Consider the following 15,092-nt stretch of genomic DNA (forward strand, 5'->3'; position numbering starts at 1 on the left):
CTCACTGGAAAAGGCCCTGATGCTGGGAAAGATTGAAGGCAAAAGAAGAAGGGGGCAGGAGAGGATGAGATGGTTAGAGAGCATCACTGACTCAATGGACATGAATTTGAGCAAACTCCAAATTGAAAAAGGAGTATGTCAAGGCTGTATATTGTCACTCTGCTTATTTAACTTATATGCAAAGAATACCATGCAAAATGCCGGGAAAGATGAAGCACAAGCTGAAATCAAGACTGCCAGGAGAAATATCAATAACCTCAGGTATGCAGATGACACCATCCTTATGACAGAAAGTGAAGAGGAACTAAAGAGTTTCTTGATGAAAGTGAAAGAGGAGAGTGAAAAAGTTGGCTTAAAACTCAACATTCAGAAAACTAAGATCACGGCATCTGGTCCCATCACTTCATGGCAAATAGACGGGAAAATAATGGAAACAGTGGCAGACTTTATTTTCTTGGGCTCCAAAATCACTGGAGATGGTGACTGCAGCCATGAAATTAAAAGACAATTGCTCCTTGGAAGAAAAGCTTTGACCAAACTAGACAGCATATTAAAAAGCAGAGACATTACTTTGCCAACAAACGTCCATCTAGTCAAGGCTATGGTTTTCCCATTAGTCATGTATGGATGTGAGTGTTGGACTATAAAGAGAGCTGAGTGCTGAAGAATTGATGCTTTTGAGCTGTGGTGTTGGAAAAGACTCTTGAGAATCCCTTGGACTGCAAGAAGATCCAACCAGTCAATCCTAAAGGAAATCAGTCCTGAATATTTATTGGAAAGACTAATGCTGAAGCTGAAGCTCCAATACTTTGGCCACCTGTTGTGAAGAACTGACTCATTGGAAAAGACCCTGATGCTGGGAAAGATTGAAGGCAAGAAGAGAAGCGGACGACAGAGGATGAGATGGTTGGATGGCATCACCAACTCGATGGACATGAGTTTGAGTAAGCTCCAGGAGTTGGTGATGGACAGGGGAGCCTGGCATGCTGCAGTCCATGGGATCACTAAGAGTCAGACACGACTGAGCGACTGAACTGAACCAGGAGATAGTGGAGGACAGAAGAGCCTGGAATGCTGCTGTCTATGTGGTGGCAAAGAGTTGGACACAGCTTAGCGACTGAACAACAGCAACACAACAGAACAACAACAATAACATGTATAATAAAAGCATAAAGTGGTTTTACGTTTGTCTTTGCTGTAAGGATGTTTTAAGAGTTTATATGATCCTACTATTCTATGAATCAAAGATGTTAACTATAAGACAAGTTCTGAGAGAAATTTGAAATTTTACTTGTTCTTTTATATTTATTGGTATTTATGGTACTTGTTGATATTGATTTGTAAGGCTGGTTACCTTAAATTGACTACTAAAAGTAAAATTTTCATCGTAATCATTAAATGGTGAAAAGCAAAATCTCTACTATAATCAATTAAAGTCATAATTTAAAAAGTAATTGGGAAAAATTAGGAACATATGAATAGAAGCGAATATTTGTTTAATATAAGAGAAACAAAGTGGATGCACTGTGCAACTACACAGCTTTATATTTCTTGACTCAGCCATTTCTCCTCAAATTCAGAATTTTGTTATTACATGCATCATAATATTCATTCTCATAATGAATGCTGTTCTTAAAGACAATTTAAGAGGTTTTCCTGCATTTGAGATACAAGTTTATAGCTTATAAATGAGCTGATTTTGATACAATTACTATTATTCACAGTTTATAAAAGTCCGAAAGTAACTTCAATAAAATAGCATCACTAAGATAAATTCTTAAAGAGAAAGTATACATATGAAAAGTGTAAAAGGTTTCCTATATTACATGTAAGAATGTAAACAAAATCTCACAATGAGTAGCTGAACTGAAAGCTAAGTTTTATTTATTTAATTATGGAGGGGAACAGTACTTATGGAAGACATAAGTAATTTGGTCAAAATGCTTATTAAGAAGCTCTGATACAATTTTTCCATAAAAGAGACATACAAAAAGACAAAATAAACTTGAAAAAAATTATACTGAAGCACAAAGCTTAGACACTCCAAGTGTTTATCCTTTATAATTAGGATTTCTTCCACATGTAGGTTGAGGCAACAAGTTGTAAAATATTTGGCACCAAAACTTTCTCCAGACATTAGAGTCATCCATAACTAATAAGATCAGAAAGGAAAACTACATGTAAAAATTAAAGTCTCATGTCTTAACTAAAGTATTGTAAAAGGATATTTAAACAGTATCTAACAATAGTACTTTTTTTTTTGCCACATATAGTCTTTTTTGTTGAAGTATAGTTGATTTGCAATATTATGTTTCATGCGTACAGCAAAGTGAATCTAACAAACATGTGTTTGTGTACACTTTTTTTAATTATTGTCCAACACAGATTATAACAAGATACTGATCACTTTTCTCAATTATTTTCCATGGCAGGTTATTACAAGATACTAGATGTAGTTCCCTGTGCTGTGTGCAGCAATAGAGACACAGATGTAGAGAACAAGCGTGCAGACATAGCCGGGGAAAGAGAGTGGGACGAACTGAGAGAGCAGCGCTGACGTAACACACTCCCGTGTGTAAAACAGACAGCTGGTGGGAAGCCACTACATAACATAGTACTGTCTGAACAGATATTCACAAAATAAGTTAAACTGTCGTGATTTAAAAAAAGGATTTAACTTAGAAATACAAAAGCTAAATGAAAACACTTCATTAACATAATTTTGAAAGAAAGAGGTAATAACTCAGTTTACAAAAAGAGGAGTATGGTGCAGTGAGGGCAATTTAAACTAGCTAATATAAGAAATTTTCATTTTCAAACAATATAAGAATCTCCAGCATGTAATAATACATGCATCTTTCAGATTATGTGACCAAAAAAAGGGAGGTAATCATCCTGAAAGTATCACCAAAAGCTCTGTTTTCAAATCCGTTGGAGTTTCAGACACAAAAAGCAATATATTACATGATTCCCTTTACATGAAATATCCTATACTGGAAAATCCACAGAGATAGAAAGTAGATTAGTAGTTGCTAGGGGCTGGAGAGAGGCGAGAACAGGGAATGACTGCTAATGGGTACACGGTTACATTTTTGATAAAAATGGTCTAAAGGTAGAGTGTTGATGATTGCACAACTCTGTGAATTCACCAAAAAAAAAAAATCACTGAACAGTACACTTTCCAAGTGTGAACTTTATGGTACGTGAATTATATTTCAATAAAACTATTATTAAAAGATTGAATTTAAATTAAAAAGTAACCTCACGGAATTTATAATGTCAATTTATATAACAGATTATTATTCAAAGCATTCCACCTATTTCAATAATTTCTTTTTTACCTTGGCAAGGCGACTCATCTGATCCTCTGAGAGAGTACTGCTTGTTCTGCCAGGAGTTTTCGTGGGTTCTGATCCATCTGCTTCCACGTTAGGCCAGACTTTCAAGTCATGCATCCCTTGGCGAAACATGCTAGGCAAAAAGAGAATGTTCAGCACAGAATTAATGTAGTTCATTTTGGGAAATTTTAGATTTCTAAATAGAGACAATTCCAGCAAGTCTCCAGTGGAATATAAAGCAATTAACCAAGCAACTGAATCCACATAGCACTGTTTTTCACGTCCTTCTTTTTTCCTTCAAGCAGTTAGAACTATTACAAATATTCCAAAGGTAGAGTACAAAAAGAGAGGCATCAGGAATACGCTACACACACTTCATCAGTTCAGTGGAGATCTTAGAAACCAAATTTCTACCCAGAGACAGAATGTCACATTTACATCGATTGACACTAAAATTAAAATAATTGTATAACTTTCTACTTTAAGTGACAATTCAGCATAGTATTAATAGACAGTGGTGTTGAACAGCTGGGATTTGGATCCCTGCTGTGCCAACTATTACTTACAAGACTTTTGATAAATAACTTAACATCTCTGTGTTAGCGTCCTCATCTATAAAATAAAACTATAAAGAGTAACTGTATCTTACAGAGTTAGAAATATTAAATAAACCAGTACAAGTAAAAAGTACTTAGAATAGTGCCTATCATATAATAAGTACTCAACAAATATAAGCTACTATTTTCCTTTTCGCTGGGTAGAGGCTTATTTTTCTCCTGTCTTCTTTTGCATAAGAGAGATGTCTAAAAGGGAATACAATACTGTATTCAATAAGAAAACATGCCCATGTCTACAAATCAGAAATTTAACATATCGTCAGAATTCCGACTGAGCTGGATGATCCTACTTTAAAGTGAAAGACTGTATCACCTTTGTCACACTTTTGCTTCCTTCAAAAACTATCAAAGAGGAGTCGAGATGGCAGAATAGAAGGATGCGGAATTCATGTCTCCTCAACAGTACATCAAGAATATATCTATAAATGGAACAATTCTCACACAGAGCACCTGCTGAACATTAGAAGAAGACTTCGAACACCTAAAAGGACAAGAAAAATCCCCTCGCAGTGGGGGTAGGAAAAAAGAAAGAAAAGAAAAAGAATCAAAAAAGGCAACCGCAACCCTGGGGGGAAGCTGAAGGTGAGGAGAGGTTCCTGCAATCAGAAAATCCCCTCATGGTGGGGAAATCAGCAGGGACAGAAAGGGACCTTCAGAGGATCAAAGGAGAACACAGTGGACCATCTGTGGAAGGCAGGACAAAGTAAGAACTGTGCACATGGTCTATACTGCAGCCTTGCCCAGCCCGGCCTGAGTCATATGTTTTCTATCGAGAAGAGGGCTGGGTGCTGGAAAGTGGGGTTTGGAGCATGGACCCCGGAAGGGGACAGCTCTTGGTTGTGAAGAGAGCCTGAATGGACAGGAGTAAGGAGTTCGACAATTGAGAAAGTCTGCAGAAGAAGGCCAGGACACCACAGAAGCAAGGCATCAGTGCTGAGTGGTGAGCAACAGGCAGGGCTGTCACAGTAATCCCCATCCCCACCCACCCCCTTCAGCCCCTACAGGCACTGGGAGGTGCACGTATCTGAGCAGGCTCACCCCCCACACACACCTCAAGCCAAGGTGTCCTCTGCCAGGATAGGCTCCAGCATCCTGAGCATCGTCCACCCCAAAGCCTCCTTCAAAATCAGCCCTGGGGGCCACTGCCCAAGACAGGAATCTGCCAATGCTGGTGGGGGCTGAGGCGACTGAGTATAAAAGTATGGGGCTAAGAGCACAAAAGTGAAGGAATTCCAGCTGAGCTACTTCAAATCCTAAAAGATGATGCTGTTAAAGTGCTGCACTCAATATGCCTCCAAATTTGGTAAACTCAGCAGAAAAGGTCAGTTCTCATTTCAATCCCAAAGAAAGGCAATGTCAAAGAATGTTCAACCTACCACACAAATGCACTTATTTCACATGTTAGCAAAGTAATGCTCAAAATTCTAGGCTTCAACAGTATGTGAACAGAGAGCTTCCAGATGTTCAAGCTGGATTTAAAAAAGGCAGAGGAACCAGAGATCAAATTGTCAACCTCTGTTGAACCATGGCAAAAGCAAGAGAATTCCAGAAGAACATCTACTACTGCTTCATTGACTACTTAAAGCCTTTGACTATGTAGATTACAACAAATTGTAGAAAAGTCTCAAAGAGATGAGCATACCAGACCACCTTACCTGTCTCCTGAGAAATCTGTATGCAGGTCAAGAAGCAACAGTTAGAACAGGACATGGAACAACAGAATGCTTCAAAATTGGGAAAGGAGTATGTCAAGGCTGTACTTGACAATATATGTCAAGTACGATACAATATATGTCAACCCACTTATTTAACTTATATGCAGAGTACATCAAGATAAATGCCAGGCTGGATGAAGCACAAGCTAGAATCAAGATTGCCCAGGGAAATATTAATAACCTCAGATATGCAGATGACACCACCCTTAAGGCAGAAAGTGAAGAGGAACTAAAGAGCCTCTTGTTGAAGGTGAAAAAGAGTGAAAAAGCTGGCTCAAAACTCAACATTCAAAAAACTAAGATCATGGCATCTGGTCCCATCACTTCATGGCAAATAGATGGGGAAACAATGGAAACAGTGAGGGACTTTATTTTCTTGGGCTCCAAAATCAATGCAGACGGTGACTGCAACCATGAAATTAAAAAATGCTTGCTCCTTGGAAGAAAAGCTATGACCAACCTAGATAGCATATTAAAAAGCAGAGACATTACTTTGCTGACAAACGTCTGTATAGTCAAAGCTACGGTTTTTCCAGTAGTCATGTATGGATGTGAGAGTTGGACCATAAAGAAGGCTGTTGTTGTTATTCAATCACTCAGTCATGTCCAACTCTTTGTGACCCCATGGATTGCAGCACTGAAGAATTAATGTTTTTGAACTGTGGTGTTGGAGAACACACTAGAGAGTCCCTTGGACAGCAAGGAGATCAAACCAGTCAATCCTAAAGGAATTCAATCCTGAACATTCATTGGAAGGACTGATGCTGAAGCTGAAGCTCTCGTAGTTTGGACACCTGATGCGAAGAGCTGACTCAATGGAAAAGATGCTGATGCAGGGCAAGATTGAAGGCAGGAGGAGAAGGGGACAACAGAAGACAAGATGGTTGGATGCCATCATCGATTCAATGGACAAACGTTTGCGCAAACTCTGGGAGACTGTGAAGGACAGGGAAGCCTGCTGTGTTGCAGTCCATGGGGTCGCAAAGAGTCATACACAACTGAATAAGAGAACGGATGTGGAGAGAGAACTGCTGTTGACCCTGCAGATACAAGAAAGAGAAGAGGAGTGTGAGGCCCCTAGTGGAATGTCCCTAAAGGAAGCATGGTTTTCCTAGGAAATGAGGCGCCACTGATGCGTGGCATGTGGAGTGGGGGGGTGGGGCAGGGGTGTCACTGTCCCCACATGCCAGCCCCTGCCTCCACAGACTCCTGGAGGGACTCCCACCAGAGTAAGCACGCCCCATTCTGTTGCTCAACTGCCTGCCAATCTCCACCACCACAGGCAATTCACACACACCCCAGCGTGGCTACACAGCCCTTGCTGGCCCGAGTAAGTCTGCCTCAGTCAGCCGTTGCTTTCGCTTCCTTTTGCATGGGTGTAAAACAGATGCCTGAAGGAGTTTACATGCAGAACTGGGGCCAAAACCAAAGCTGAGCCTCAGGGGCTGTGCAACTAAGGAAAAGGAATGAAATCTTCTCCAGGTAGCTGCACAAGCCTCAGACTAAATCCCTGTGATCAGTGTGGTAAACCGTGCATCTGTGGGATATCTGAATAGACAACAAGTGTCCCACAACTGAAACAATTCTAGCTTTAGCAGCAGTGGACTTTGAGGGACAGTAGTACATGCAGAAGTTGGGCCAGGTCAGAGTCTGGGATGCAGCAAAAGCAGTTCTAAGACAGAAGTTTATAGCAATATATTCTCACCTCAAGAAATAAGTAAAATCTCAAGTAAACCACCTAAACTTACACCTAAAGCAACTAGAGAAAGAACAAAAAAAACCCCAAAGTAAGTATAAGGAAAGAAATCATAATGATCAGAACAGAAATAAATAAAATAAAGACAAAAATAATAGAAAAGATCAATGAAACAAAAAGGTTTTTCTTTGAGAAGATAAACAAAATCAATAAACCTTTAGTCAGACTTATCAAGGAAAAAGTGAGAGGACTCATATTTATAAAATTAGAAATGAAAAAAAGAGAAGTTACAACTGCCACCGCAGAAATACCAAGAATCATAACAGACTACTACAAACAACTACATGCCCCAAATATGGACAAATTCTCTGAAAGATAAAACCTTCCAAGATTGAACCAGGAAGATACAGAAAATATGAACAGACCAATCACAAGTACTGATTGAAGCTGTGATTAAAAATGTTCCAAAGGCCAGGACCAGATGGCTTCACAGGGGAATTCTATCAAACACTTAGAGAAGAGTTAACACATATCCTTTTCAAACTCTTAAACATTGCAGAGGGAAGAAAACTCCCAAGCTCATTCCCTGAGGCCACCATCACCTGAATACCAAAACCAAACAAAGGTATCACAAAAAAAGAAAATTACAGGTCAGTATCACTGATGAACATATACACACAAATCCTCAACAAAATACTAGCAAATAGAGTCCAACAGCACATTAAAAGGATCAGACACCAGGATCAAGTAGGATTTACTGCAACCTACACAGCATATTAAAAAGCAGACACATTACTTTGCCAACAAAGGTCCGTCTAGTCAAGGCTATGGTTTTTCCAGTAGTCATGTATGGATGCGAGAGTTGAACTATAAAGAAAGCTGAGCACCGAAGAACTGATGCTTTTGAACTGTGGTATTGAAGAAGATTCTTGAGAGTCCCTTGGACTGCAAGGAGATTCAACCAGTCCATCCTAAAGGAGATCAATCCTGAGTGTTCATTGGAGGGACTGATGCTGAAGCTGAAACTCCAATACTTTGGCCACCTAATGCAAAGAACTGACTCATTGGAAAAGACCCTGATGCTGGGAAAGGTTGAAGGCAGGAGGAGAAGGGGACGACAGAGGATGAGATGGTTGGATGGCATCACCGACTCAATGGACGTGAGTTTGGGTAAACTCCAGGAGTTGGTGACAGACAGGGAGGCCTGGCGTGCTGCGGTTCATGGGGTCACAAAGAGTCAGACACAACTGAGCGACTGTACGAAATGGATTGCAGGGATGCAAGGATTCTTCAATATATGCAAATTAACCAATGTGATCCACAACATTAACAGAGTGAAGAATAAAAACCATGGAATCATTTCAATAGATGCCAAAAAAGCTTTTGACAAAATTCAACTCATTTATGGTAAAAACTCTCCAGAAAGTGGGCAAAGCAGGAACCTACCTCTATATAATAAACGCCATATATGACAAAGCTACATCAAATATCATTCTCACTGGTAAAAAACTGAAAGCATTTCCTCTAAGAACAAGACAAGGGTGTCCACTCTCACCACTTTTATTCAACATAGATTTGAAGTCCTAGCCACAATCATTAGAAAAGAAAAAGAAAAGAAAAGGAATCCAAACTGGAAAAGAAGTAAAACTGTCACTGTTTGCAGAAGACATGATACTGTACATAGAAAATCCTAAATCCTAAATCCATCAGAAAATGACTAGAGCTTATCAATAAATTTAGTAAAGTTGTAGAATGCAAAATTAATACACAGAAATCTCTTGCATTCCTATACATTAACAATGAAAGAAGGAGAAATTAAGGAAACAATTCCATTTACCACTGCAACAAAAAGAATAAAATAGCTAGGAATAAATCTACCTAGGAGGCAAAAGACTGTACGCAAAAAATTGTTAAGATACTGAACTGATAAAAGAAATCAAAGACGACAGAAACAGATAGAGAGATATACTATGTTCCTGGATTACAAGACTCAATATTGTGAAAATGACTATACTACCCAAAACAATTTACAGATTCAATGCAATTGCTATCAAATTACCAATGACATTTTTCACAGATGAGAACAAAAAATTTTACAGCTTCTTTGGAAACAGAGAGACCTTGACGAGCGAAACAATCTTGAGAAAGAAAACTGGAGCTGGAGGAACAGTAATCAAGATGTATGGTACTGGTACAAAACAAGAGATCAATGGAATAGGACAGAAGACCCAGAGATAAACCAGAGCACCTATGGTCACCTAATCTACGACAAGGGAGGCAATACTATACAATGGACAAAAGACAATCTCTTCAATAAGTGGTGCTGGGAAAACTGGACAGCGACATGTAAAAGAATGAAGTTCGAACACAACCTAAGACTGTACACAAAAATAAACTCAAGTGGATTAAAGACTTAAAAATAAGGCCAGATACTATAAAACTCTTAGAGGAAAACATAGGTAGAATACCTTTTGACAGAAATCATAGCAAGACCTTTTTAGACTCATCTCCTAGAGTACTGAAATAAAAACAAAAATAAACAAATGGGACCTAATTAAATTTAAAAGCTTTTACACAGCAAAGGAAATAAAAAACAAGATGAAAAAACAACCCTCAGAATAGGACAAAATATGTGTAAATGAAGCAACTGACAAAGGATTAATCTCCAGAATATACAAACAGCTCATGCAGCTCAATAATGAAAAAAAAGGAAGGAAGACCTAAATAGACATTTCTGCAAAGAAGACATACAGGTGGCCAACAAACACAAGAAAAGATGCTCAACATCACTAATTACTAGAGAAATGCAAATTAAAACCACCATGAGGTATCATGTCACACTAGTCAGAATTGCCACCATCAAAAAATGTACCCTGGACAGGGTGTGGAGAAAAGAGAACCCTCTTGCACTGTTAGTGGGAATGTGAACTGATACAGCCACTATGGAGAACAATATGGAGGTTCCTTAAAAAACTAAAAATAGAACAACCATATGAGCCAGCAGTCCCACTACTGGGCAGATACCCAGAGAAAACCATGATTCAAAAAGGTATATGCAACCCAATGTTCACTGCAGCACTATTTACAACAGCCAGGACATGGAAGCAACCTAAATATCCATCAACAGAAGAATGGACAAAGAAGATATGGTACATATGTATAATGGAGTAGTCATAAAAAGGAATAAAATTGTATCATCTGCAGAGATGTGGATGGACTCAGAGACTGCCATACAGACTAAAGTAAGTCAAAGAGAAAAACAAATATATATCAACACATATACGAAGAATCAAGAAAAATGGTAAAGGAGGTCTTATTTGCAAAGCAGAAATAGAGACACACACATAGAGAACAAATGTATGGACAACAAGAGGGAACAGGGGTGGGGTGGGATGAACTGGGAGAGTGGCACTGACATATAGTCACTACTATGTGTAAATTAGATAACTGATGAGAGCCTACTGCATAGAACAGAGAGCTTAACTTGGTGCTCTGTGGGGACCTAAAAGGGAAAGAAATACAAACGAGAGAGGATATGTGTACATGTATGGCTGATTCACTTTGCTATACAGCAGAAACTGATTACAGCAGTGTAAAGCAACTAGCAATAAAAATGATTTATTTTATTTACATAAGAAAGCAAGCTACCAAGAAGACCCAGAGTAGAGGTTGAACAGACTCATAAAGGAGTTCCGGGTAACTTTATAAAATGCACTGTCCAGTTTTCAAGTTTTGCTTTTTTGAAGAAGGTCAGAGATAGTCTTCTGTTAGTGTGTTCTTTTTTAAGTGTTAACAAGGTCTTTCAAACATTATAAAGTCTATTCAAACAACATACCCTCAAAGCTGAAAGGGCAAGTTGTCAATTGCAATGGAAAGACTAAGACTAAAAGTGTGTGTAGGTGAGCAGGCAAGTCCAAAGACATCTACATTAAATAATTTTCTTACTTAGGTACACATGGGATATATTGATACATTCTTACTATCTTTAAAAACACTGTATTTAACTGTATATGTGATGTGAGTGTGTGTGTGTGTTAGCTGCTTAGTCATGTCTGATTCTTTGCACCCCGTCTGTCCATGGAACTTTCTAGGCAAGAGTGCTGGAGTGGGTTGCCATTTTCTTCTCCAGGGGATCCTCTCAACTCAGGGATCAAACCGGAATCTCCTGAATTGCAGGCAGATTCTTTACTGTCTGAGCTACCAGGGAAGCCCTATTTAACTGTAAAGTGAAAGTCACTCAGTCATGTCCATCTCTTTTCGACTCCATGGACTATACAGTCCATGGAATTCTCCAGGCCAGAATACTGGAGTGGGTAGCCTTTCCCTTCTCCAGGGGACCTTCCCAAACCAGGGATAGAACCGGGGTCTCCTGAACTGCAGGCGGATTCTTTACCTACTGAGCTACCAGGGAGGCCCTATTTAACTGTAAAAGGTTTACATAAATTTCTAAACCATTATTATCTTTATATGACCAATGGAAAATTTCTTAGCAGATTTTCCTGAGATAATAAAGAGGATTTTCACTGATTATGTAATGTATGTAAGTAATGATGCCATAAGCATTTAGACTGGGAACTGTAAAGGACTGCTACAAGCTCATGAGCAATATAAGATTAAGGACCAAGTGTTTCAAAAGTTTCTAAGCCTGGCAATAAACAGGTAAATATCTAGCAGCCATATCTGCAAAAGCTTATTTTGTAAGCCCAATACAAAACATATGAAATGGTTGTGAAGAATCAAAACCCTCAATATTTATCTATCATGTTAAAGATCAAAAAAAAGTTATATTATTAAAAAGTATTTTATAAAGTTTCTTTCCCTTTCAACTAAGAGAGATTCAACATTAAGCAGACCTTCTTAGTCTCCAAGAAACTGGGTACAGTGAGGTCATAATACTACTTTCAATGAATATCCTTAATGTACCTTCAGAAACAGCAGAAGCCTTCCCTTTCTTCTCTCCTTTTCCTTACCCCCCAACTGAATAGTTTGGCTAAACTTAGCTAAGTGAAAAATCAGTACATGTGGCAGGATGTTAGTTTACTAAATGATTTAGGTGCCTTGGGATGGACCTGGAAAAGAAATCTTAAGGATAGAGGACATGAAGGGTAGGGGTGATGCCAAGTGATTCAAAGGATCAAGTGAACATATTACTTTCTTTTAACACTAATGGCACCTTTGCAGATGGACAGAGGAGCCTGACGGGCCACAGACCACAGGGTCACAAAGAGTTGGACATGACTGAAGTGACTAAGCAGACAAAAAAATTCTAGGTGACAAGTCAGAAGATGCTCAGTGGATTAAGTCCACTTGGAAAATTAAGCCAAACCAGCAAGGCATTTTGTAAGGAGCTTCCCTGGTGGCTCATACAGTAAAGAATCTGCCTGCAATGCGGGAGACCCAGGTTTGATCCCTGGGTTGGGAAGATCCATGGAGAGGGAATTCAGTTCAGCTCAGTTCAGTCGCTCAGTCGCGTCCAATTCTTTGCGACCCCATGAATCACAGCACGCCAGGCCTCCCTGTCCAATACCAACTCCTGGAGTCTACCCAAACCCATGTCCATCGAGTCGGTGATGCCATCCAACCATCTCATCCTCTGTCGTCCCCTTCTCCTCATGCCCCCAATCCTTCCCAGTATTAGGGTCTTTTCCAATGAGTCAACTCTTCGCATGAGGTGGCAAAAGTATTGGAGTTTCAGCTTCAACTTCAGTCCTTCCAATGAACACCCAGGACCAATCTCCTTTAGGATGGACTGGTTGGATCTCCTTGCAGTCCAAGGGACTCTCAAGAGTCTTCTCCAACACCACAGTTTAAAAGCATCAATTCTTCGGCACTCAGCTTTCTTTATTGTCCAACTCTCACATCCATACATGACGGCTGGAAAAACCATAGCTTTGACTAGACAGACCTTTGTTGGCAAGGTAATGTCTCTGCTTTTAAATATGCTATCTAGGTTGGTCATAACTTTCCTTCCAAGAAGTAAGCGTCTTTTAATTTCATGGCTGCAATCACCATCTGCAGTGATTTTGGAGCCCAAAAAAAATAAAGTCTGACAGTGTTTCCACTGTTTCCCCATCTATTTCCCATGAAGTGATGGGACCACATGCCATGATCTTAGTTTTCTGAATGTTGAGGTTTAAGCCAACCTTTTCACTCTCTTCTTTCACTTTCATCAAGAGGCTTTTTAGTTCTTCGCTTTCTGCCATAAGGGTGGTGTCATCTGCATATCTGAGGTTATTGATATTTCTCCCGGAAATCTTGATTCCAGCTTGTGCTTCTTCCAGCCCAGCATTTTAAGTTAAATAAGCAGGGTGGCAATATACAGCCTTGACGGACTCCTTTTCCTATTTGGAACCAGTCTGTTGTTCTATGTCCAGTTCTAACTGTTGCTTCCTGACCTGCATACAAGTTTCTCAAGAGGCAGGTCAGGTGGTCTGGTATTCCCATCTCTTTAAGAATTTTCCACAGTTGATTGTGATCCACACAGTCAAAGGCTTTGGCATAGTCAATAAAGCAGAAATAGATGTTTTTCTGGGACTCTCTTGCTTTTTCGATGATCCAGCGGATGTTGGCAATTTGATTTCTGGTTCCTCTGCCTTTTCTAAAACCAGCTTGAATATCTGGAAGTTCACGGTTCACGTATTGCTGAAGCCTGGCTTGGAGAATTTTGAGCATTACTTTACTGCTGCTGCTGCTGCTAAGTTGCTTCAGTCATGTCCGACTCTGTGCGACCCCACAGATGGCAGCCCACCAGGCTCCGCTGTCCCTGGAATTCTCCAGGCAAGAATACTGGAGTGGGTTGCCATTTCCTTCTCCAATGCATAAAAGTGAAAAGTGAAAGTGAAGTCGCTCAGTCATGTCCGACTCTCAGCGACCCCATGGACTGCAGCCTACCAAGGTCCTCCGTCCATGGGATTTTCCAGGCAAGAGTACTGGAGTGGGGTGCTATTGCCTTCTCCCAGTATTCCCTGGGTTGCTATATATATACTCCAGTATTCTTGCCTGGAGAATTCCATGGACAGAGGAGCCTGGAAGGCTACAGTCCACAGGGTTGCAAAGAGTTGGACACAACTGAGTGACTACCACAACCAAGTGACTAACACACACACACACACACACACACACAGCAAGGCAGAAGGAAACAGTACAGCAGGATCGCCCTCAGACATCAGCAGAGGCCCCAACAGCAGCTGCTACTGATGTTTCAGCTCCTGGGGCCAAGCCTCTACAGAAGCAACTGCCTTGACTTCAGAATCCACATTTGGAAAAATCTTCTACAAGAGAAGTCTATGGTTCTTTGCCAATTCAACCTAATGATCAATCCATTCTTTAGCTCCTTAGAAATCTCACAAGCTAGACTTTCAAAATGAGGGCAATTAGTTATTCTAGCCATATCCTAACAGATCTGTCTTTCAATTAATTACACTATTTTCCAAGAAGTACTGATTCACACTGACTCAGGTATTCAAAACAGATATTAGCAAACAGCAAGTCAGCACTAGGACTACTTAAGGAACAAGAGTGGGATAGGTGCTATATCACTGCTTAATAAACATTTGAGGAAATGAAGGTCTAAAGTACCATCTCCCTAAGTCATGAGAACTGTGGTGGCACATGACATGATTTTTAAGGGTAGGTGGAAAAAACTTTTGCACAGGCTTCCTCCTGAGGTCACCCAGAAGACCCATGCTACTTCCTCACCATGAGTGTCGGCAACCCCACACAGAAA

General features: G+C 39.9%; 1 protein-coding gene across 7 annotated transcripts in view; it reads right to left on the minus strand.

Annotated features, from left to right (window-relative positions):
• The window catches only part of PIK3C3 (phosphatidylinositol 3-kinase catalytic subunit type 3), a 176,281-nt gene that overhangs the window by 133,307 nt on the left and 27,882 nt on the right, over positions 1–15,092 (minus strand). For all 7 annotated transcript variants that reach the window (XR_014075038.1, XM_081563196.1, XM_081563199.1 and 4 more), the window contains one exon: positions 3,342–3,471. Coding sequence is in view for 6 of the 7 variants with exons in the window: in XM_081563196.1 (XP_081419322.1) it covers positions 3,342–3,471 (130 nt within the window). In the remaining variant the exon portion in view is untranslated. The remainder of the gene's footprint in view (positions 1–3,341; positions 3,472–15,092) is intronic.

This window comes from Giraffa tippelskirchi, chromosome 14 (genome assembly GCF_054371585.1).
Source record: "Giraffa tippelskirchi isolate mGirTip1 chromosome 14, T2T-mGirTip1v1.2.pri, whole genome shotgun sequence".
Taxonomy (NCBI): Eukaryota; Metazoa; Chordata; class Mammalia; order Artiodactyla; family Giraffidae; genus Giraffa; species Giraffa tippelskirchi.